At 46.3% G+C, this 24,172-nt stretch overlaps 1 protein-coding gene across 2 annotated transcripts in view; it reads left to right on the top strand.

The window, feature by feature from the left end:
* Positions 1-9,101: 9,101 nt before the first annotated feature.
* Foxk2 (forkhead box K2) overlaps positions 9,102-24,172 on the top strand; it is a 48,212-nt gene continuing 33,141 nt past the window's right edge. For both annotated transcript variants that reach the window (XM_028884964.2, XM_028884965.2), the window contains exon 1: positions 9,102-9,597. In XM_028884964.2, the coding sequence (XP_028740797.1) occupies positions 9,206-9,597 (392 nt within the window). In that variant the 5' untranslated portion in view covers positions 9,102-9,205. The remainder of the gene's footprint in view (positions 9,598-24,172) is intronic.

Genomic DNA, 24,172 nt, shown 5'->3' on the forward strand with positions numbered 1-24,172 from the left:
CCAGAGCCTTTTGGCATAAACAGGATTGTCTTTTCATACAAATAGGCATGGCTTGCGACCTCAGCTCCACAAAGCCCACTGTTCTGTGGCATCATCCCTTTAGCCCTCACTACTGCTGCTGTGAGCATGCCTTAGAAAGGAGAACTGGTGTATCCACACACAGAAATAGCTGCCCAATGACAAAACCTACACAATCATGTGCCACATACTAGAGTTCATCCAGGAGACAATGCCTGAAGAAGCAGAGGTGGTTTTATAAGCACTTGGGTTTTGCTCATGTGTGTGATTACCTTGACTCCTCGGTGTTGTCAGCTTTGGTTTATGTTTTATTACTCCCGTGAGTGTCTAAGTGCATCGCTGGGTATGTTGTAAACCAGCGGTTCTTAACCTGTGGGTCTCAACTCTCCAATAGGGATTGCATATCAGATATCCTGTGCATCAGATATGAACATTATGATTCATAACAGTAGCAATATTACATGAAGTAGCAATGGAAAGAATTTTATGGTTGGGGGTCAGGACAACATGAGGAAATGTATTAAAGGGTTGCAGCATTAGGAAAGTTGAGAACCACTGTTATAAATTACAATTTTTTGCTTTCAGTCCATATGCCTTGGTACCTATCCCCCAAAGTAACTGATTATGGAATAAACAATGCAACAGGGTCTGAGTGTAGAATTGAACGACCCAGATGCTGTTCTGCTTATCCTGGACTAAACCCTGCAATTTGCAGCCCTTACCATCACCTAGCCTGAATGATATTACCTTGTTTCTGAGTCCCTTCCTGATAGGTCAGGAGGATGCCCAGCAGGCTCAGGGCACTGAGAGTCAATGTAGGAAGGGATTGACTTCCTAAAAACTTCATGGCACTATCCATGACAGCAGCTGAGGCTAGGTGCTATGATATGAGATGTAGGGCCTTCTGTTTTGCTGATGATAGGTTATGGCCCTGTGAGCTTTTCAAGACTGCAAGTGTCTTTCTGTTCATCCATCACAGTGGAAGCATGAACAGGGTGGTGGTGGCACATGCCTGTGACCTCAGTATTTGGAAGGCAAAGGCAGGTGAATCTCTTAAGTTCAAGGCCAGCCTGGTCTAAAGAGCATGTTCCAGGACAGCCAGGGGTGCACAAAGAAACCCTGTCTTGAAAAAACCCAAAGCAAAAACAAAAACAGTTTAAGCACAAAGTAAGCAAGGCCTTGACAGACAAGACCTGGTCAAAGCAGCATGACAACTGTAGTCAGAGTAGACAGTGTCTCCTGATGAGTGACTGGTTCTAACATGAGAAGACAGCACAATCCCAGATTCATATCTGCCCAGTACTCTCTTTTACAGTGCCTATGGTCTAGCTTGGCAGAGGACCAATTTCTTAGTTGGTTTCCTACCTGGCCTGAGCTGTATTGGTTTATGCCACTGTGGATAACCATGCTTAAACACGATGAAATTCTGTCACAAAAACAACAAATTGGGTTTCTTTTGCAGGTAATTTAGAAATGGTTCTGTCAGGGTGGGGGCCATAGTTCAGGAGCAGAGTGTGTGCCTATTGTACCTGGGCACTGAGTTCATCCTCTAAAACCACAAAAGCAGAAAGTTGGGGGGAAAAGATTCACTGCATTCTTCCTGGTAACGTGCACTTGGGATTGCTGCAAGATCTGACTTGCAGTATGTGCCCTACTCATTGGTTGACACCTGGGCTTGCCAGGTGCATTTCAAATGAGCCAGCCATAGAAGTTGGAGTTGCAGCTGGTGCTGAGTGGGTGCAGCACTCATCTGAAGGGCACAGCTAGCTGTAAGGGTAATGCACCAGGCACACTACATGTTGGTTCCCTTCTGCATCTACAGATGGGAAATTGCCTGAAGAGTTTACTTTGGCTTACCATTTGAAAGGGTGCAGTCCATTATGGAAGAGAAAATGCCTCACATCTCACCTTTCATGAAGCACAGTATTGCCTGTGGATATGTCTCCTTGTAAATACTAAGTTGAAATGGATGTAAACTGAATGCAGTTTTTAAAAGATTTATTACGACTTTTATTTGTGTGTGTGTGTGTGTGTGTGTGTGTGTGTCTATGTGAGTGAAAGTCGGGTGTGTATGGGTATCCACAGAGGCCAGAAGAGGGTGTTGGATGCCCTGGAGATGGAGTTAACAGGCACTTGTGAGGTGGGAATTGAACTTTTGGTCCTCTAGAAGAGCAGCAAGAGCTAACTGCTGAGCCATCTTTCTAAATCCCTGGGTGTAGTTTTGCTTAAATGAGTGTGTGTGTGTGTGTGTGTGTGTGTGTGTGTGTGTGTGTGTCTGTCTGTCTGTCTGTCTGTCTGTCTGTCTAGTGCTGGGAATGGAACTCAGGAATGTCATGTGCTAGGCAAAAGCTACCACTGAGCTACATTTCTAACACACACACACAAAACCCCTTTCTCTCACACTCTATTTTGAGACAAGGTCTCACTAAGTCACCCAAGCTAGCTTTGAGCTCACGCTGTAGCCTGGGCTGGCCTTGAAGTTTTCTGTCCTCATGCCTCTACTTCCCAAGTGCTAGGATTGTAGATGCACACCACCATACCCTGTCTATACAGTGTTGAGACTGAATCCAGAGTCTGGGACTATACTAAGCAGGCTCTGAGAGCTGAGCTATGTCCCCAGCTCTGTCTCTCTTTTCCCTTTCCTGCCCTCCCCTCTGCTTTTTCTCTTTCTCTCTTCTTCCTCCCCCCTTCCCTTTCTCCTTTCCTCCTTTCCTTTTATTCCACCTCCACCCCCCTGAAACAACCTGGTGCCCAGATTGGCCTTGAATTCTGGCTCAAGGGATCCACTCAACCAACCAAGTAGATGTGACTCTAGGCTCATATCACTGCTGGAGAAATTTTTATAGAGGAAGTCTCAGAATCATGCCTTCTCAGCCAGATATGGGGATATACACCTTTGATCACAGCACTTATAGGGTAAAGGTGGGTGGATCTCTGAGTTGGAAGCTGGTCTAGTCTACATAGTCTCAGACTAGCCAGAACTAAATGGTAGAGATGCTATCTCAAAAACCAACCAACCAACCAACCAAACAAACAAACAAAAAACCCAAACCTCCTTTCCTCCAGCCTTCCTTCCCTGCTTCCTTTCTTCCACCTTCTGTGTTTTTGAGACAGGCATGTACCACCCAGCCACATTCCCATCTCCTTCCCCAACCCCATTTCCTGCCCCTCCAACTCCCTCTCTCCTGTTTTGCTTTGAGATACAGTCACATTTAGTGAAGGCTTGCTTTGAACTGATTCTCCTGCGCCTATCATCTCCCAAGTGCTGGGGCTACAGGCATGAGCCACCATGCCCAGTAACACTCCCTTTCAAATCCTGACAGTAAATTTAGGGATAGGGGTGGTTGGAGAGATTGCTCAGCAGATAAGTATGCTTGCTGCTTTTTCAGAGAACCCAAGTTTGGATCCCAGGACCCACATCAGGTGACTTAACTTTTTTTTTTTTTGGCTTTTTTGAGACAGGGTTTCTCTGTGTAGCTTTGGAGCTTTTCCTGGAAGTTGCTCTGTAGACCAGGCTGGCCTCGAACTCACAGAGATCTGCTTGCCTTTGCCTCCCGAGTGCTGGGATTAAAGGCTTGCGCCACCAATGCCCGGTGACTTAACCACTTTTAACTATGGCTCCAGAGGATCTGATACCCTCTTCTGGCCTCTGTAAGTACCCACATGTACCTGGCACACAAATAAAGAAAAAAAAACTTTAACCTTTAATAACAGCACTGGAGGGCTGGAGAGATGGCTCAGAGGTTAAGAGCACTGGCTGCTCTTCCAGAGGTCTTGAGTTCAATTCCCAGCAACCACATGGTGGCTCACAACCATCTGTAATGAGATCTGGTGCCCTCTTCTGGCCTGCAGGGATACATGCAGGCAGAACACTGTACACATAATTAATAAATAAATCTTTTTAAAAAAATAATAACAGCACTGGAGGCAGAGGCAGGTGGATCTCTGTGGTTCAAGGCCAGCTTGGTCCACATAGCAAGTTCCAGTCCTGCCAGGGCTACACAGTGAGACTATCTCATAAACAAACAAACAAGAAATAAACCAGGCAGTGGTAATACATTCTTTTAATCTAAGCACTCAGGAGGCAGAGGCAGATAAATCTGTCAGTTTGAGGCCAGCCTGGTTGACAGAGCGAGTTCTAGGACAGCCAGGATGACACACAGAAACACTGTCTTAAAAAACAAAAAGGAAGGCAAAACCTAGAATATTTTTTAAAATTCAAGAAGTTTATTTTAAAAAGATAAGATCTATTTTCCTTGCCTAGCATGCATAAAGTCCTAGGTCCATCCTGAGCACCACATAAACAGGCATAATAAGTGCTTTTTATCCCAGGTTTTGGGAGGTGGTGTTAGAACCAGAAGTTCAAGGTCATCCTCAAACAGTGTCTTTGGCCAGCCTGGGGTACATGATACCTTGTTTTAAAAAAATAGTTTGAGGGCTGAGAGATGGCTCAGAGGTTAAGAGCACCGACTGCTCTTCCAGAGGTCCTGAGTTCAATTCCCAGCAACCACATGGTGGCTCACAACCATCTGTAATGAGATCTGGCGCCCTCCTATGTATACATAATAAATAAATAAATCTTTAAAAAAAAATAGTTTGAAATGAAGAAAAGGAAGCCAACCATCTCCCATAGTGTCTCACAAATTCCTCAGTTGCTTCACATCAATGCCTGGTCTTTATGTCAGTCAATTTTAGTCCCTCCAATAGGTATAAGGATTTTTGTTTTACATTTGTTTTTGGAGAAAGTATTTCCAGCTATTGAAGTGATCTTAAACATACTTCTGCCATTTTGTAGCTGTGTATTTATATAAATCGGTGTTCTTAGTAGTGATAATCAGAAAATCAAAATTTGCTGGAGTATACATTAAATCTCAGTACTTGGGGTGCAGAAAAGGGTGACTGAATTCCAAGCCAGTAAGGCTACGCAGTGAGACCCTGTCTCCAACAAACAAAGCATATGGATCAACTCTGAAAATCATCAAAGATGTATGTCTGCAGATAATGTTCGCTTGCAGGATCACAAAGTGCAAGGAGGAGGAGTGAACAGGAGGAGGAGTGGACACAGGAGGAGGAGTGGACACAGGAGGAGGAGGAGTGGACACAGGAGGAGGAGTGGACACAGGAGGAGGAGGAGTGGACACAGGGGGGAGGGAGGAGGAGGAGTGGACACAGGAGGAGGAGGAGTGGACACAGGAGGAGGAGTGGACACAGGAGGAGGAGAGTGGACACAGGAGGAGGAGGAGAGGACACAGGAGGAGGAGTGGACACAGGAGGAGGAGGAGTGGACACAGGAGGAGGAGGAGTGGACACAGCGAGGAGGAGGAGTGGACACAGGAGGAGGAGAGTGGACACAGGAGGAGGAGGAGGGAGACAGGAGGAGGAGGAGTGGACACAGGAGGAGGAACAGGAGGGGAGTGGACAGGAGGAGGAGGAGTGGACACAGGAGGAGGAGGAGTGGACAGGAGGAGGAGTGGACACAGGAGGAGGAGGAGTGGACACAGGAGGAGGAGGAGTGGACACAGGAGGAGGAGGAGTGGACACAGGAGGAGGAGGAGTGGACACAGGAGGAGGAGGAGTGGACACAGGAGGAGGAGTGGACAGGAGGAGGAGGAGGGACACAGGAGGAGGAGTGGACACAGGAGGGAGGAGTGGACACAGGAGGAGGAGTGGACACAGGAGGAGGAGGAGTGGACACAGGAGGAGGAGGAGAGGACACAGGAGGAGGAGAGGACACAAGGAGGAGGACACAGGAGGAGGAGTGGACACAGGAGGAGGAGGAGTGACACAGGAGGAGGAGGGTGGACACAGGAGGAGGAGGAGTGGACACAGGAGGAGGAGTGGACACAGGAGGAGGAGGAGTGGACACAGGAGGAGGAGGAGTGGACACAGGAGGAGGAGGAGTGGACACAGGAGGAGGAGGAGAGTGGACACAGGAGGAGGAGTGGACACAGGAGGAGGAGTGGACACAGGAGGAGGAGGAGTGGACACAGGAGGAGGAGTGGACACAGGAGGAGGAGGAGTGGACACAGGAGGAGGAGTGGACACAGGAGGAGGAGGAGTGGACACAGGAGGAGGAGGAGTGGACACAGGAGGAGGAGTGGACACAGGAGGAGGAGGAGTGGACACAGGAGGAGGAGGAGTGGACACAGGAGGAGGAGGAGTGGACACAGGAGGAGGAGGAGTGGACACAGGAGGAGGAGTGGACACAGGAGGAGGAGGAGTGGACACGAGGAGATGGAACAGGAGGAGGAGTGGACACAGGAGGAGGAGGAGTGGACACAGGAGGAGGAGGAGTGGACACAGGAGGAGGAGGAGTGGACACAGGAGGAGGAGTGGACACAGGAGGAGGAGGAGTGGACACAGGAGGAGGAGGGAGGAGGAGGAGTGGACACAGGAGGAGGAGGAGTGGACACGAAGGAGGAGGAGGAGTGGACACAGGAGGAGGGGGACACAGGAGGGAGGAGTGGACACAGGAGGAGGAGGGGGGGAGGAGGAGTGGACACAGGGAGGAGGAGGAGTGGACACAGGAGGAGGAGTGGACACAGGAGGAGGAGGAGTGGACACAGGAGGAGGAGTGGACACAGGAGGGAGGAGTGGACACAGGGAGGAGAGAGGAGGAGTGGACACAGGAGGAGGAGGAGTGGACACAGGAGGAGGAGGAGTGGACACAGGAGGAGGAGTGGACACAGGAGGAGGAGGAGTGGACACAGGAGGGAGGAGGAGTGGACACAGGAGGAGGAGTGGACACAGGAGGAGGAGGAGTGGACACAGGAGGAGGAGGAGTGGACACAGGAGGAGGAGGTGGACACAGGAGGAGGAGGAGTGGACACAGGAGGAGGAGGGAGGAGGAGTGGACACAGGAGGAGGAGTGGACACAGGAGGAGGAGTGGACACAGGAGGAGGAGGAGTGGACACAGGAGGAGGAGGAGTGGACACAGGGAGGAGGGAGGGAGGAGGAGGAGGAGTGGACACAGGAGGAGGAGTGGACACAGGAGGAGGAGGAGTGGACACAGGAGGAGGAGGAGTGGACACAGGAGGAGGAGGAGTGGACACAGGAGGAGGAGTGGACACAGGGAGGAGGGGGGGGGAGGAGTGGACACAGGAGGAGGAGTGGACACAGGAGGAGGAGGAGTGGACACAGGAGGAGGAGTGGACACAGGAGGAGGAGTGGACACAGGAGGAGGAGTGGACACAGGAGGAGGAGTGGACACAGGAGGAGGAGGAGTGGACACAGGAGGAGGAGGAGTGGACACAGGAGGAGGAGTGGACACAGGAGAGAGGACATTTGCAGGCAGATCCTGGGTACTCACTGGTCAGGCAGCCCTGCCAAAATGGTGAACTCCAGGTTCATTGAGAGATCTTGTCTCAAAAAAAGGGGAAAAAATCCATTGAGGAAGCCATCCTGACATCAATCCCTGTGTCCACACGTCCCACAGTGGGAAACACTAGCTCTTCTACAATACATACACATAAATAGACAAGCACATGCATCCTATTAGTATGCAGATTTGTTTTAATCTAATAAAATGTAAACTTATATGTACATTGAATAATTGCCTTAAAATAAATATATGATTTATTGTAAGTGTTTGATTTGGCCATATATAGTGGTATATGCCTTTAATCCCGACACTTGGGGAGTAGAAGTGGGTGGATCCCTGAGTTTCAGGTGATCCTGGCCTACACAGTAAGTAGGGCTATAGAATAAGACTCTGTCTTTCTCTCCCCACAAAAAGTACCATAACCAACCACAAAAGCCAAACAAAGCAACATAACTAGTTGTATGTTTATTTTATATACCTGTAATAGCCAGGGTTGTGTGAAAAGTTATTGGACAAAAATTGGTGGAGAGTGGAAAAAGATTTAGCCCTGTTATAGATAGATGTTTGAAGCATGCTGCAGAACCTTAAAACAGCCCTGGACCCAAACATGTATAAAGCGGGAGCTCAGTCGGTGTCTGCAGTGAGGGCAAATCATTTCTTGCCTTTTCCTTTGACTGTGTTTTGTCTCTAGACTCTTACCTAGTTACCATTCCCAAGGTTATCTCTACATCATCTACAATCCCTAAACGAATAATGAATCGTCTTCTTCCATATTTATAGTACAAAGCAGTTTGAACCTTTAGCAATTTATACTGTAATTACAGACATATATGTCAAATAAGATATGTAAATGTTATAGCGACACATTGATTTCCATTACATTTATCGTAAGACACAGAGAATGAATTAAAATGCAAAATCTTCTGGGGCTTCTATTTAGAAGCTCTTGCCCAGAATGTGCAGATTAAGTCCAGCCTGTTCTCAACCTTTCCACTATACTATCCCTGACCTGAACTCCTTTTGTGCCTTAGAGAACACTGCATCCCATCGCCTGCACCTAGGGGCCACCATATTGGTGTGACGTTCTTCGTGACCACGTGCCTCCCTCAGCAGTGCCAAAGCAGGTGCACCGACTGCCCTTCGGTCCTGGAAAAGACACTGGGGCCTAAGCGTCACCTCTGTATTGGCACTGGCTTCATGAGCCCCTCACAGCCTGCTCGATCGGCATGGCTCTGCTGTTCTCACGGCCCCCGGGGTGGTTTCTTTTTTTATGGGAATGATGGGATCTCTCACACACAAACTGGCAAAATGCTTAGATTTTTGCAGTCATTGGTATGAATGACCGAGTGCAGAACTAGAATACTAGGGTAGTTTTGAAGTACAGCCCTGAGCGGTGGCACACTAGTCAATTCGGCGGGTTTCCGAGCAGCGTGCGTGGCTCTGCGCAGCCTAGGGCGGAGTAAAAGAGTGGCCACCGGCACTCGGGGCGCACCCGCGCCCGTCGTGACCTTGGACCCCCGCTCACCCCGCGAACGCGCGCGGCCCCACGCCGGCTCCTTATCCGTCCCGGGTTTTCCGCGCCGCCGCGGCCGACCTGCGTCGCGCGACGCCGCCGGACGTGCGGGCGCTCGGCGGCGCAGCTCGCCATTGGCCGGGCTTGGTAGCCCCACTGCGTGCGCCGTGCCTATTGGCCAGCGTGCCCGTCCGTCGTAGGGCCCGGCGCGCGGCCGTGCGAGCTCCCGCCCTCGCAGCTCTCCTCGCCGGCCGGCGGTCTCGGCGACCGTGCTCGGCTCGCGCGGCCCACGACCGCGCCCGGGCCTCGGCCCGCCAGGGCGCCCGCGCGGATCGGCCGGGCCTCGCAGGCGATGGCGGCCGCGGCGGCGCTCTCGGGCGCGGGCGCCCCTCCCGCGGGCGGCGGGGCTGGGGGCGGCGGATCCCCGCCGGGCGGCTGGGCCGTGGCGCGGCTCGAAGGCCGCGAGTTCGAGTACCTCATGAAGAAGCGTTCGGTGACCATCGGGCGCAACTCGTCGCAGGGCTCGGTAGATGTGAGCATGGGTCATTCGAGCTTCATCTCGCGGCGCCACCTGGAGATCTTCACGCCCCCGGGCGGCGGCCATAGCGCTGCCGCCCCGGAACCCGCGCAGCCCCGGCCGGACGCGGGCGGCGACTTCTACCTGCGCTGTCTCGGCAAGAACGGCGTGTTCGTGGACGGGGTGTTCCAGCGGCGCGGGGCGCCGCCGCTGCAGCTGCCGCGCGTGTGAGTGGCGGGCGGGGGCTGCGGCCTGGACCTGACCCACACTAGCCACCCCTAGGGAGGGAGGGACCCAGACCCACTACCCGTGAGCAGGCAGGACTCAGACCCACGTCAGCTACCCACGAGCAGGATCAGACCCTGAACCAGACCTTTGGTCACCATCAGGGAAGGATCCTGACCGCTATCCAGGAGCAAGGCTAGACTCACCACCAGTACCCATTCACTGTCCATAACCAAGACCTACAGCCAGAACCTAGACTTAGGAACCCACCCTAGTTTAATACCCACTACCAGAACTGGACCACATCCCCAAACTCCGCCAGGAACATTTAACCTGCTGGTCCACCCATGCCTGCCTTCATACTGTCAGATCCCGTGCACTGGTATTCCAGCCCCACAACCCTTTGTCCAGTCTGACATGGGACTCCCAGGACACAGACCGTCGTCATTTCTGCCGTCAGCCTTCGGCTCTCCTTACCATCATCACCTGTGTTGGTGGGTGGAAGTTTTATGGGCTCTCTGTGCCTTCCGGGAGTTTGCATAAGTTGTTCATCATCATCAGGGAGGTCGCACCCAAGGGAGATGTTAAGCTGTGTATGGTAGAAAACTGGCCCGAACTGAAATACCCATCTTAAATGAAGAATAGATGTCTGTTACTTTTTGTTGTTGTTGTTGTTCACGTTTTTAGTGCCAAAAAGTTTTGATGGTAGTGTCTTAAGCCTATCAGTATTCTTTTCCCAGTAGTTTTATAGCCTAAAAATGGAAAACTCCAAACATGAAGGATTTAGGAACTGTCCAGAACCTTAGAAATCTGGAGAAACTGGATACCTTCAACACAATATATTTTTAAAAAGCATCTCTAGCCAGGTGTGGTGGCTACAACCTGTAATCCCAGCACTCTAGGGGCTAAGACAGTAGGTAGAAATTTGAGTTCCAGGCCCAGTTGGACTGTGTAGTAAACTCTAAACCAGTTTGGGTTGCATGGTGAGACACTGTCTCATAAAACGAAAAACAGAACAAAAGGTGTTTGGTTTTTAAGGAATTAAAAGGTTATATACAGTGACAAGTGAGCCTCATAGGGACTGTCAGTTGTGGTATAAAACAATTTCATTTACTTCTGTGGTTGGATAAAGTTATCATTTACTGTGCTTGAAAAACAACTTAGCTCTCCAGGAAATGCTAATTATTCCCCAGGGATTCCTTTCTAGATCATTGCTAGTGTAGCTTTTGCCACAGACTGAAGTTTTTAACTGCTTTCAGTTTTTGGAGATACTGATAAGAGCTGTGCTTTTTACTAGGTTGATATGTGTGTATGCTGTATTTTATAGCCTTGGAAGGGTGTTCTAGCATGGGCCACTGCTTGGCTACAAAGTTCACTTATTTTTTAAAAAATTAACAGTCTCAGAAGTTAAGAGCACTTGTTGCTCTTGCAGAGGACCTAGCTTCAATTTGCAGCATCCAAATTATAACTCCAACCATTTGTAACTCTAGTTTAGGCATCAGATGCTCTCTTCTGAAGGCTCTGATCACCAGGCATGCACACAGTGCACAGACATACATGCAGGCAAATACTCACACACATAAAATAAAATTAGTTTAAATTACATTTGTTGCTAGGTATAGTATACCTTTAATCCCAGTACTCAGGAGGCAGAGGCAGGTGGATCTCTGAGTTCAAGGTCAGCCTGGTCTACATAGAGAGTACCAGAACAGCCAGGGCTAATATAGAGAGACTCTGTCTATAAATAAATAAGTAAGTAAGTAAAATTACATTTGCTTATGTGTGTGCCTTGTTTACATCTGCCACAGCACACACATGGAGGCCAGAGGACAGCAGTTTTCCCAGTCAGTTCTCTCTCAACTGTATGGGTCCTGGGTATCAGACTCAGATTATCAGGTGTGGCAGCATGGACCCTTACCAGTGAGCCATCTTGCTGGCCTGTAAGTTCTTTTTTATTTTTATTTTTTATTATTATTTCAAATTAAATTTAAAAATTCTAGATTTAAAAAAAACTTAAGAGTATGTGTCTGTGTATTGGTATGTGTATGTGAGGGTAGGTGTCCTCAGGCATCAGAGGATCCTCTGTAGTTGGAGTTGAAGGTGATTATGAACCATCTGACAGAGGTGCTGGGAACTAAACTCAGGTCTTCTGAAGGAGCAGTACGTGTTCTTAACTGATGAACCATCTCTCCAGCCCCAAATTATTTTTAAATCTTTTTTTTTTAATTTTATTTTTATTTCATGTGTATAGGTGTTTTACCTGCAAGTGTATGTCTGTGTACCACATGTGTGCCTGGTGCCTTCACAGGCCAGAAGAGGGCTTTGGATTCCCTGGAGCTGAAGTTACACAGTTGTGAGCTGCCATGTTTGTCCTGAGAATTGAACCTGGGTCCTTTGAAAGAATAGCCAGTGCTCTTAACCACTGTGCCAAGACCAAGGGCCCAAATTAATTTTAAGTTTAAACAAATACACGTACATGCACGTGTGTTAAAGAAAATTATGCTGAGGCTGAAATATTTTTTATTTTTATATTTTTGAGACAATTGGTTTCTGATTGGAGACCAAGGTGACCTTGAACTGGAAATCTTCCTGTCGCCATCTGGGAGCTGAGATTACATAGTGCTCACTACACCTGGTGTAAATACTTGTTTTAAGACATGTTCTTCCTCTATAGGCTAGGCAGACTTGGAATTCATTATGGTTTTAGACTGGCCTTGAACTCCTAGTGAGTCATCCACCCCAGCCTTTTTCTTTTTCTTTGTTTTTCTACACAGGGTTTCTCTGAGTAGCCCTGGCTGTCCTGGAACTCTGTAGACCAGGCTGGCCTCGAACTCAGAGCTCTGCCTCCCAAGTGCTGGGATTAAAGTTGTACACCACTACAGCCTGGCATCCACCAAACCTGAGTGCCAGGATCTATGAACTACCATGACTGACTCTGCTTGGAAATATTCTTAGATATTTGTTTGTTGGTTTTCCTGTTGAAAATCATAGTACACTGGAAAAAAAAAAAACAGTCCATGGTTTGATCTCTTATTTAAACCACCATGATTTTATTCTAATTCCAACTTTTATGTTTGCATTTTGTAGTTTGCTTTAAAAATTCAGAGAGGTGCCCTGGCATCTTAGTGCATGCTACCCAACACTTGGGAGGAAGAGGCAGGAGGACCTCTGAGTTCAGGCTATAAGTGCCACCCTGCCTAAGAAAACAAAGTTCAAAGATAATTTGGAAGAATAATGAAGTGCAATAGTTTAGGTTTAAAGTGTGATTGTTTTCTTTGAAATAGTATGTTCTGTGTGTATTTGGCATACATATTTGTAACGGACTATCTTGGCTTTGGTGAATATCTTTAGTAACTGGTTTGGGTAGTGCAGGTGTCTCTGCAGTGGCTGGGGAGCCCTGTGCCCACTGTGGATGGGTACTTGGGACTCAGTATGTAGATGGGTACTTGGGACATTAACAGGGGCATGTATTTTCCGAAGACAAAACCCCCCATGTGATTCTGAAGACCTTGCTTTTCAGTCAGGTATGCAAGGCCATATATAAGGGAAATGTGACATTTTCATTTTGAGACCCTGTGACTCACTGGAAGCACTGGTGCTCTGGACCAGGATCTGTGGGAGCTCCTGAAAATGGCAGGTAGAGGTAGCCTTCCACTTGAGTGAGCCTATAACCTAGCACTGGAGTAGACGGAATCCAAGCTGGATGTGATCTTAGGGGACATGCAGCAGCCCGAGTGTGGGTGTCTGGACTGTGGGACAGTGCTTCCACTCTAGTTTCCGTCCTGTCCCCCACAGGCGCAGGTATTCGAATATGTGGCCCCCAGTTGGGGACCATTGGAGAGGTTTAGGAAGTATGCCTTGCAGGGGTATGTCACTGAGGGTAGGGTTTTCTTTTTTTCTTTCTTTCTTTTTTTTTTCTTCCAGAAAAGGATTTCTCTTTTAGCTCTGGCTGTCCTGGAAATTAGTTTGTAGACCAGGCTGGCCTTGAACTCAGGGATCTACCTGCCTCTGCCACCTGAGTGCTGAAATTAAAGATGTGTGCCACCACAGCCCAGCCTGGCCCAACTCTTTCTTTCTTTCTTTTTTTTTTTTTTTTAGGTTTATTTATTTATTTTATAAATGAGTGCTCTATCTGCACACATGTCTTTATGCCAGAAAAGGACATCAGATCTCACTATAGATGGTTGTGGGCTACCATGTGGTTGCTGGGAATTGAACTCAGGACCTCTGGAAGAGCAGTCAGTGCTCTTTAACTGCTAACCCATCTCTCTAGCCCACTTTCCCCTTTTAAATATTGATTGATTGATTGATTTACTGCCCCAGTTTTTAAAAGAAACATTCATCTGTGTGTGTGTGTGTGTGTGTGTGTGTGTGTGTGTGTGTGTGTGTCCTTGTCCAGAGCACAAGCAGTCAGGAAAACTTGTGGAAGTCCCTCCTACCATGTGGGTTCTAGAGATGGAACTCAGGTCAATAGGCTCGATGGCAATTGTCTTTTCCTGCTGAGCCATCAATTTTGAACTTTGAGACAGGGTCTCTTTACAGAGCCTTGGCTGCTGGCTATCCTGGAACTCACTTGGTAGACTAGGTTGGTATTGAACTCACAGATCTTCCTGGCTCTGCTCCCGAGTGATGGAATTAAAGCTCTGTGCCACCACGAACAGCCAGGGTTTTTTTTTTTTTTTTTCTCCTTCTTCTTCTTCTTCTTCTTCTTCTTCTTCTTTCTTCTTCTTCTTTTCTTCTTCTTCTTCTTTCTTCTTTCTTCTTTCTTCTTTCTTCTTTCTTCTTTCTTCTTTCTTTCTTCTTCTTTCTTCTTTCTTCTTTCTTTCTTCTTTCTTCTTTCTTCTTCTTTCTTCTCCTTTCTTCTCCTTTCTTCTCCTTTCTTCTTCTTCTTCCCCAGAGACATGGTTTCTCTGTACAACAGTCCTAGCTTTCCTGGAACTTGCTTTGTAAACCAGGCTGGCCTCGAACTCACAGAGATCCGCCTGCCTCTGCTTCCCAAGTGCTGGGATTAAAAATGTACACCACCACTGCTCGGCCCCAGCCAGTTTTTGACATGTTTTGAGAAACAAGCTTGTGTCTTGTTACTTAGGATAGTCATTTGCAAACCTCCTGGCTGACAGCAAGGATCGATTCCTTAATAGACAGTAGCCACATTCAGCCTGCCACTCAGCCTTTCTGGGTTCTAGTTCCCTCCTTCATGCTGGGGATAAGTGTCTACATCACAACACAGTTGCTGCTGGACACCTGAGGCCACATTTGTTTTATCCATCATAATCCTTAGCATGGTGCTTGGAACCTGGTCCTGAGGGCCATGAGACTCTGGCACACAGCTGGGCCCCACTGCTGTCTCTGGCAGCCCCTTCTGCTGCTGTCCACCCCATCTTTCATCTTGGCAGCACCGAGGATCCTGGGAGAAGGAAAGTGGAGGACTGGTTTGTGTGTAGTATCAGTTTGGAGGCCTGCTTGCTCATTAGCCTTATACCTTTGGTACTGTTTTTCTCTTTTCTTTTTAAACCTTATTTTGCTTATATAGGGTGTTTTGCATACATATGTTTATGTATACCACATGACTGCCTCATGCCCACGGAAGCTAGAAAAGGGGCATTTAATTCCCAGGGACTGGAGCTAGAGAAGTTTGGACTGTCATGTAGGTGCTAGGAATTGAGTCTGGGTGCTTTGGAAGAACAACCAGTACTCTTAACTGCTGATTCATCTCTCCAGCCCCTGTCTGTCTATCTGACTTTCTTCCTTTTGTAGCCCTGGTTGTCCAAGAACTATCTCTGCAGACCAAGTTGGCCTCAAACTCAGAGATCCTCCTGCCTCTGCCTTCTGAGTTCTGGAACTAAAGGCATGTGCAACCACCACCTGATCCTGTTTTTCTTTTTAAGCTTTTAATTTTCATTTAATTTTACAATTTACTTTCCTGTTAGGGGGAGAAAGGAGCTATTAATTTTGAAATTGCATTCATTGTTCCATTCTTCAGAGATAAAACAGCAGTTTCTACTTGTCTTTTTGGTTAGTTGTTTTGGTTTGGTTTTTGAGCTACAAGTCTCTGTAGCTCAGGTTGGCTTTGAATTTTGTGGTGCTCCTTCTACATCTACCTCTTGAATGCTAGGATTACAGACATGTGCCATCTTGCCTGGTTCTGATTGTCCTCATAGAGGATGGGAATGGTCATAAGAGTTTGACCACTGCTTCCTAGAGGCTGGGTCTCCTGGACAATGGCAGGAAGTAGATAGATGTGGGACTGCCAGTGGAGGAATCCTGTTTCAGGGCTCCCACCCTGATGCCAGACAATCTTCCAGGATGACCATTGTCGAGGAGGCCCACTACCGCTCCCCAGGGTGAATGGGGATATCTTAATTCTGGGATCGGTTTGTTGGAGGTTGGAAGTTCAAAGGAGGTTGGAGATAGTAGAATGGTCATAGAGCTGTCATTATCTTTGGATCTGTCACCCTTGGATCTTGTGTAGTATTCCCATAAGAATAAAATAAGGGTTCTCTTCTTTGTCTCTTATGGCTTGGGGGCTTTCTAAATTCCTGGTTTCTTTTCCCTTCATTTAGTACCTGGGTATTCTTCAGTTTCCAGTATGAGGTGCTGCTTTCTCCATTTTGACTTGTGAGCCACCTTCTGTTTCATAGTAGGTGGAGAGTCAGCACTTACTCTTCTTATAGGATCCCATCAGAGTCTGGAGTTTGGAAAGTTGATGCTGTGATTGTCCCTCTTGGTTTCTGTCAGTCTCTAAATTGCTTTTTATTTATATTTTTTAAATTCATATTTATATTTATATATGAGACCTAGGACATACCTTTTTCTGGGAGGAATGGGCATTTGAAGCGGAACTCTATAAGGTTTGAAAGTCTTCTCTTGCCTTCCAGGTGGCACAGCAGCTTAGGGTACCCTGGGAGTGGTTGGTAACACACTGTTCTCAAGAACAGCCTGGCAGTAGCCCCTTGTGTTGCCAAGTTAGAGAGGCAAGAGGGTTTCCTTGCTCTCCACAGCATTTTGTGGTCTGCTGTCATTATCATCTTGAGTTCTAATTCCTCTTTTCACACAGCTTTTTCCCCTACTAGTCTTCCAGATCCCAAAAAGATGTGCTATCCCTAGAAATGGCACATCATAGCTGCCTGGAATCTGTCGGTATTTGCTGGTTTAACATGCTACTCTTAAGCAAACATGTTCAGGTGCTGATATCATAGGATGGGATTCTAGCTGGATGTGGCTCCATCTGCTCTCCTCCCCATGTTCTAGAAGGTCACTCTGGATCCCCAGTTGCAGAAGCACAGGACAGCTTTTTGCTCTATTGGAAATATTTCAGGAGAGGATTCTGTAGTAAGTAACAAATTTCTCCATTGTGAAAATGCAACTATTTTTGTTTTGTGAAAGACGTGTTTTTTTTTTTTTTTTTTAAACCAGAAAGAGAAAGAGGGTTTCTAAAACAAGTTAATTTCTAAGAAAAACAATTAGTATTTTGGATAATAATTCTTTTTTTTTTTGTTTTTGTTTTTTCTCTGTGTAGTCCTGGTTGTCCTAGAACTCGCTGGTAACCAGACTGGCCTTGGAATTCACAGAGATCCTCCTGCCTCTGCCTCCCAAATGCCAAGTGCTGAGATTAAAGGTGTGTTCCACCACCACCTGGTTTATGTTTGATTTTTTTTTTTTTTAATTTTTAAAATTTCTTTGTTTTTATTTTATGGCATTGGTGTTTTGCCTGTATGTATGTCTATGTGAGGGTGTTGGATGCCCTGGAACTGGAGTTAGAGACAGTTGTGAGTGGCCATGTGGGTGCTGGGAATTGAACTCAGAACCTCTGGAAGCGCAGCCAGTGCTCTTAACTGATGAGCCATCTCTCCAGCCCTGCTTATGTTTGTTTTTCAAAGCAATTTATAACATTTTAAATTATGACAATATGTTTAAGTCAGCTTTCATGCTTCTGGTCCTACTTAGAAATGAGTCTTTCAATTTACTAATTTGATTTTACAGTCTGGCATGCTGGTACACGATGCCGTTTCTGTTGTTCAAAGCAGTATTTAGCACCCTATCAAGTTGTTACCTCTCTTATCCCAGGAGTGGTGGTACAGGAAGATGTAAGGATTCTTCCTGAGATCTCAGCGTAGTTGAGAGGTACTGCTTTCCCTCCACATGGATTTGGAGTATGTGTGGGCCTTCTAGATTGTAGCTACTTTGAAGAGGATTCCAGTTCTTTAGAAAGTATGTGCTTTTTGCTCCAGTTGACCATTTGACAAAGCTTATATGCCTTATAAAGTGAAAGCTATAGTAATACAAGAAGTGGTTCCAGTGTCTCTTCTCAAGACATTAGGCAATGTGGACATGTTTGTTAGGTATATGTAGAGGACTGGTATATTGGTATCCAGAGACTAAAGACCAGAGATGTTGGTACAAATTCCACAGTACTCAGGACAGACCCGTACAATGGATGACAGTCCAGGTGTTTAGAATGACAGTTTTATATCACTCTTAGTCTTTTAAGTGGTAAGCTTGGTATGTTTTTCAAAATATTTTGTGTGTGTGTGTGTGTGTGTGTGTGTGTGTGTGTGTGTGTGTGCGCGCGCGCGCGCGGACATATAAGGACAACTTAGGAAATTGATTTTCTCCATCATGTATGTGGGTTCAAGGATCACACTGAGGCTTAAGGCAAATGCCTTTATCACTGAGACATTCTTTTTTCCCTTGGCAGATTAAAAAAAAATACATGTGTATGATTTGTGGGGAGCTAATGTGTGTCATGGTACATGTGTGGAGGTCAGAATAATCTCAGGTGTCTGTCCTTGCCTTTTACCTTGAGACTGGGTTTCTTGTTTTGCTGCCATATAAGGTAGGTTAGTTGGTCTAAAAGCTCCTGAAAAGTCTTCTGTCTGCCTCCCACCTTGAGGCTGTATTACAGACCACATCTGGTATTACGTGAGTTCTGGACATCTGCCCTCAGGTCCATATGTTTACAAGGCAAGTTTTACTGGCAGAGCCACCTCCCCAGCACTATTACTTTCTTTTGTGAAACTAATACACACATTTCTACTGCAAATGAGAACACCAATGTTTCCTTTGTGTGTAGGTGTGTGTACATGCACATGGAGGCCGGAGGTCACCCTTGGGCATTGTTGCTCAGATGCTGCAATTGGGTTTTTAGACAGGATCTCTCACTGGTACCCTCTCTTGCCTCCCTAGTGCTGGAATTAAAAATGCTTGCCACTACATCTGGCTTTTTACATGGGTACTAGGGGGTCAGACTCAGGCCCTTGTGCTTAGGCAGCAGATCTTTTCCTGGGCTAACTTACCAGCGCCTCATTTTTTTTTTTTCCTTACAACTCCAATTTTTAGAAATCATATGTACTGCATAGTTTTATGCCATCTGAGAGGAAGAGATCTCAATTGAGAAAATGGCTCCATAAGCTCAGGCTGTAGGCAAGCCTGTAGGGCATTTTCTTAATTAGTGATTAGTTGGGGAGGGCCCAGCCCATTGCGGTGGTGGGGCATCCTTGGGCTGGTGGTCCTGGGTTCTTTAAGAAAGCAGGCTGAGTGAGCCATGGGGAGCAAGTCAGTAAGTCCTCCATGATCTCCAGGTTTCTGCCCTGCTTGAGTTCCTGTCCTGACTTCTTTAGATGATGAAGTGTGATATGGAAGCATAAGCCAAATAAACTGTTTTCCTCCCCAAATTGTTTTGGTCATGGTGTTTCATCACAGCAGTAGTAACCCTAACTAAGACTCCATAAAAAATCTTAATTTTCTACCCTAATTATAAACACCCGATCATACTCTTCAGTGTTCATTCTTTCTTTCTGTCTCTCTCCCTCTCCCCCCTTTGCCTGTCCTTTCCTCCCCTCCTCTTTTGAGATAGGGTCTCACTATGTGTTCTTGGCTGACCTGTAACTCTGTATATAGACCATGCTAACCTCAAACTCAGAGATCTTTAGGCCTCTGCTTCCTCATTGTTGGGATACCTGGCTCCCAATATTCTCTTTAATGAGTTTTATCCCAGGGTCTAGATTTCCTGAGCCTGTTGGTACTTCTTGGGTGAAATAAAACATGCTATTGATGTCACTGATCTATATTCAGATCCCGGATATTTCTTAAAAATTACAAGCATTGCCGGGCGGTGGTGGCGCACGCCTTTAATCCCAGCACTCGGGAGGCAGAGCCAGGCGGATCTCTGTGAGTTCGAGGCCAGCCTGGGCTACCAAGTGAGCTCCAGGAAAGGCGCAAAGCTAAGCAGAGAAACCCTGTCTCGAAAAACCAAAAAAAAAAAAAAAAAAAAAAAAATTACAAGCATTAAATTAGCAAAAGATTCTTCATATTCAAAGAGTATAGAAAATGAATGTAAAAAGAAAACTGCTCAAAAGTCTTCATATGCATAAATTACCCCAATTATTGTTGTACTATCTGTCCTAGCAGAGTAGTACAGTTTACCCATGTTAACTAACCAGCAAGAAAGAATGAAATAAAATAAAATTTACTTCTAAACTGACTTTCATAACCGTTGCCATTGTATTTTCAGAATGACTCCATTCACATAGTCACAATGACTGTAGACACAAATTTGAGAGACACTCTCTCTCGCTTTACTGCGAACTCCTTTGAGAACTTAGTTCTCTTTCAAGCTGGATATGCCTATAACTTATGAGAGAGACATCTCAATTTTGCCCTCACAATAGTGTCTGAATTATGTCTGTAACAAAAGCTGCTCTGGGCTCTTAGGTCCTCTCACTGCTGGCTGACACTTGAGGTGCCCTTGTGGTAGAGGGAAGGACCTTAGTTCTAGAGCTGAGAATGGAGTCCTGGAGATTCTTTGTTAATGATTCTAAGCAGACTGAATCTTTTTTGGAGGGGGCGGGGTGGATTTTCTTTGTAGAAAACCTGAAAAGATTCTAGGGTCAAGATTGAATTAAACATTTGTAATGGTTATATTGAAGCCTCAAAAGGTGGTTCCACAGTAGCTTGGAAAAAAATATTGTAGTTCTGAAAAAAACTAAAATTCCAAACTCCAGGTTACTGGGTTTCTGTGTTGGTGTTACCCAGCTAGAACCCTGACTGCTTTCAACAGAGCATGCCTTTTCTAACCCTGCAGAAGGAGCCTGGGAGGGTCTAGGCCCTGTGTGCGACCACTAGCCAGATTTTCAGAATATAACATTTTGCTGTGTTCTGATTGGCACAGAAGCTCTGTTCCAAGGTGGTGGTAGCTATAGTTCTTCCACTAGACATTTGTACTTCTGTCCAGTTGACTTGAGTTTGACATAGTCTTCTTGGACACATTTATGGTTAATGAGGGTTGGGTCAACACTGGTTGGAGTTTTGTTTTGCTTTTTCGAGACAGGGTTTCACGTCCTCGACAAGCTCTGTAGATCACACTGGCCTCGAACTCACAGAGATGCACCTGCCTCTGCCTCCTAAGTGCTGGGATTGAAGGCGTGCACCACCACTGCCCAGCTGTTTTGTTTTATTTTTTGTTTTACTTCTGCCACCCTGGTTTATTGGAGGGAAGGTGGACTGGTATGTATTAGAGTCGCCATAGCTAAACTAATTGTTAGCTTCCCAAGATACTGAGACTCACTCAGCTGCAGTAGCAAAACTCAGGTTTGTTAGAGACAATTAGAAGAGTGTAAAAATGCTGTTTTGCCATTTCTAAACTGTTAGAGGGGTCATTTTCATGGCCATCTGAGTTTGGTGCAGAAATATGTGGCTTAAAAGTTAGCTGTGCATTCTTTTTAAAAATTATTTATTTTTATTTTATGTGCATTGGTGTTTTGCCTCCATGTATATCTGTGTGAAGGTGTTAGAACTCCTGGAGCTGGAGTTACAGACAGTGGTGAGCTGTCATGTAGGTGCTGGGAATTTGAACCCAGGTCCTCAGGAAGAGCAGCCAGTCCTCTTAACTGCTAAGCCATCTCTCCATCCTCCATCCTGGCTTTTTAATGAGTCTTTGTCTACTGTGCCCACTTTCCTACTGGAGCATATCCTAAATAGACCTAAATAACCATTCAGGTCCTGAGTATGTGTTTTGTAGATCTGGATGACTCCTCTTCAAGTTCTCTTCCTGGAGTTATAACCTGTGACCTCCGCTAGGTCAAAAGACTTAGTGGGACTCAGGTGTTTGCTAGTGAATTGTTCAATGTAGGCTAAAAAAAAAGCTATATATAGGTCAGAGGACACACACACACACACACACACACACACACACCACACACACACACACACAACCCATGGGAGTTGGTTCTCTCTACTGTATGAGTTCCAGAGATAGAATTCAGGTTGGCAGGCTTGGCAGCCAGTGCCTTCACGTGTTGAGCCATCTCACTGGCCCTTGATGTAGGCTTTTTATTTTATTTTTGTCTTTGTTTTGAGATAGGGTTTCTCTGTGTAGCCCTGGCTGTCTTGGGACTCCTCTCCAGACCAGGCTGGCCTCTAACTTGGAGATCAGCCTGCCTCTGCCACCTGAATGTTGAGATTAAATGCCTGTGCCACCAGCCCATCAATGTAAGCTTTTAAAACTTGACTTTTGGGGGGTGCAGAGATGGCTCACCAGTTAACAGCACTGGCTGCTCTTACAGAGGACCTGGTTTGGTTCCTAGCACCCACACACATATTGCACACACACACAGAGACACAAAAATAAAAGTAAATTTTAGGGTCAGATGTCGTGGTGCAGTAGAAGCAGACAGAGATCTCTGAGTTGAAAGCCAGCCTGGTCTATAAGTCACAGGCCAGACAGTGAGACCCTATCTCAAAAAAACCAAAAATCTTAGAACAGTAAAACTCGAGAGGTGGCTGGAGAAATGGCTCAGCAGTTGTGAGCACTTGCTGCTCTTGCAGGGGACCCATTTTCTGTTACAGCATCCACAGCGGACTGTAATTCCAGTCCCAAAGAATCCATTGCCCTCTTCTGGCCTCTGGGCACCAGGCATGCACATGGTACACAAACATACATACAAATAAAAGACCCTTATATATAAGATAAAAGTAAATCCCTAAACAAAACAAAATAAAAAAACCTCCGGGTTTAATGAATGCTGCAGATCAAGACAGGAATGTTAGAGGCAATTCAACCTTGGTTCTATAATTACTCCTCTACTTTCGGGAAATCTGGGGAATCAAACCCCTGCCTTTATACATGTTGTATTAATGTTCTACCTTTGATCTACACCCTCAGTCAAACCCACCTCCCAGTTCCCTTAGACAGGGTCTCATTATGTAGACCAGGCTGGCCTCAAACTCGAGATTTGCCTGCCTGTGCCTCCTTGTGTTGAGATGATGATATGGGCTGACATGCCCAGCCACCTATTCATGATTTAGTTGATGATGGACTATCCAAAGTGGCTTTTGTTTTTGTACTATGTGTTTTAAAGGTAAATATGGCTGATACATGGAGAGGCAACCTGTGGAAGCCTAGGTACATACACATATAGTTTCTTTAAGTAAAAATGTGTATCAATATATATAACTGAAGGTGGTAATTGAAAACCATTATTGGTTTGTTAGAGGAACAAGTCAGACCTGCTGTTGGTCTTATTTTGGTGCTAGACAGAAGGACCTGGTCTTCCCTATATTCCTGCCATTATTGCTTGTTTTTGCTTCTCCCACAGATCATCTGTGACTCCAACTCTCATCTGACCTAGATTCCTGTCTTCGTGTCTTGGGCTGGGAGTAGGGTGTGGTGGTCTCTGTTTATTTGCTTATTCATTATGGTGATTGAGTGTCTAAACTGGAGCATATCCTTCTCCTAAACCAGGCCTTTTCCAGTTGTACGTACTATCCTGACTGGGCCAGCCTGAGTTTAGTGACTTGGTAGCTCAACAACTTTCACTTTCCTCCCCTCCACTTCCTTCCCTGTTTCTTACAGAATACTGTCAAACTATTTGAAATTAGCTTCTCAACGATTTAAAAAAAAAAACTTTTTAGTTTGTTTTGAAACAGCTGATCTGGACCTCTGAAGACCAAGCTGTCTTCACACTTGCTGCCATCCTCCTGCATCTGCCTCCTAAGTGATAGGACTAACAAACTTATCCTGTTCTTTTGTAGAAGTTTTTTCTCTGTGTGCATTTTCCTTCCTTCCTTCCTTCCTTCCTTCCTTCCTTCCTTCCTTCCTTCCTTCCTTCCTTCCTTCCTTCCTTCCTTCCTTTCTTTCTTTCTCTTTTTTTTTGGAGAGGGTCTCTCTATGCAGCCCTGGCTGTTCTGGAGATCTCTAGTTCAAGGCTGGCCTTGAACTCAGATCTTCTGTTGCTTGAACTCAGAACCCAGTCTCCTGAGTGCTGGGATTAAAGGGGTGAGTTACCACACCCAGCTTTCTTTCTTTTTTAAAGATTTATTTTGTTTTTAATTATATGTATGTGTGTCTATATGTGCTTGTGAGTGCAGGTGCCCAGGGAGGCCAGAGATATCAGATACCCTGGATCTGGAGTTGTAGGTGATTGTGAACTGTCATAGTTTCATTGCTGGGACATGAACTCTGATCCTTGCAATTAGTACACTCACTTAACCACTGAGCCAGCTCTCCAGCCGCCAGATTTTATTTCATTTGTTTGTTTCTTGAGACAGGAAGAGCAGCCAGTGCTCTTGAGCCGTCTC

The sequence above is a fragment of the Peromyscus leucopus genome, chromosome 8b (assembly GCF_004664715.2).
Source record: "Peromyscus leucopus breed LL Stock chromosome 8b, UCI_PerLeu_2.1, whole genome shotgun sequence".
NCBI classification, from domain to species: domain Eukaryota; kingdom Metazoa; phylum Chordata; class Mammalia; order Rodentia; family Cricetidae; genus Peromyscus; species Peromyscus leucopus.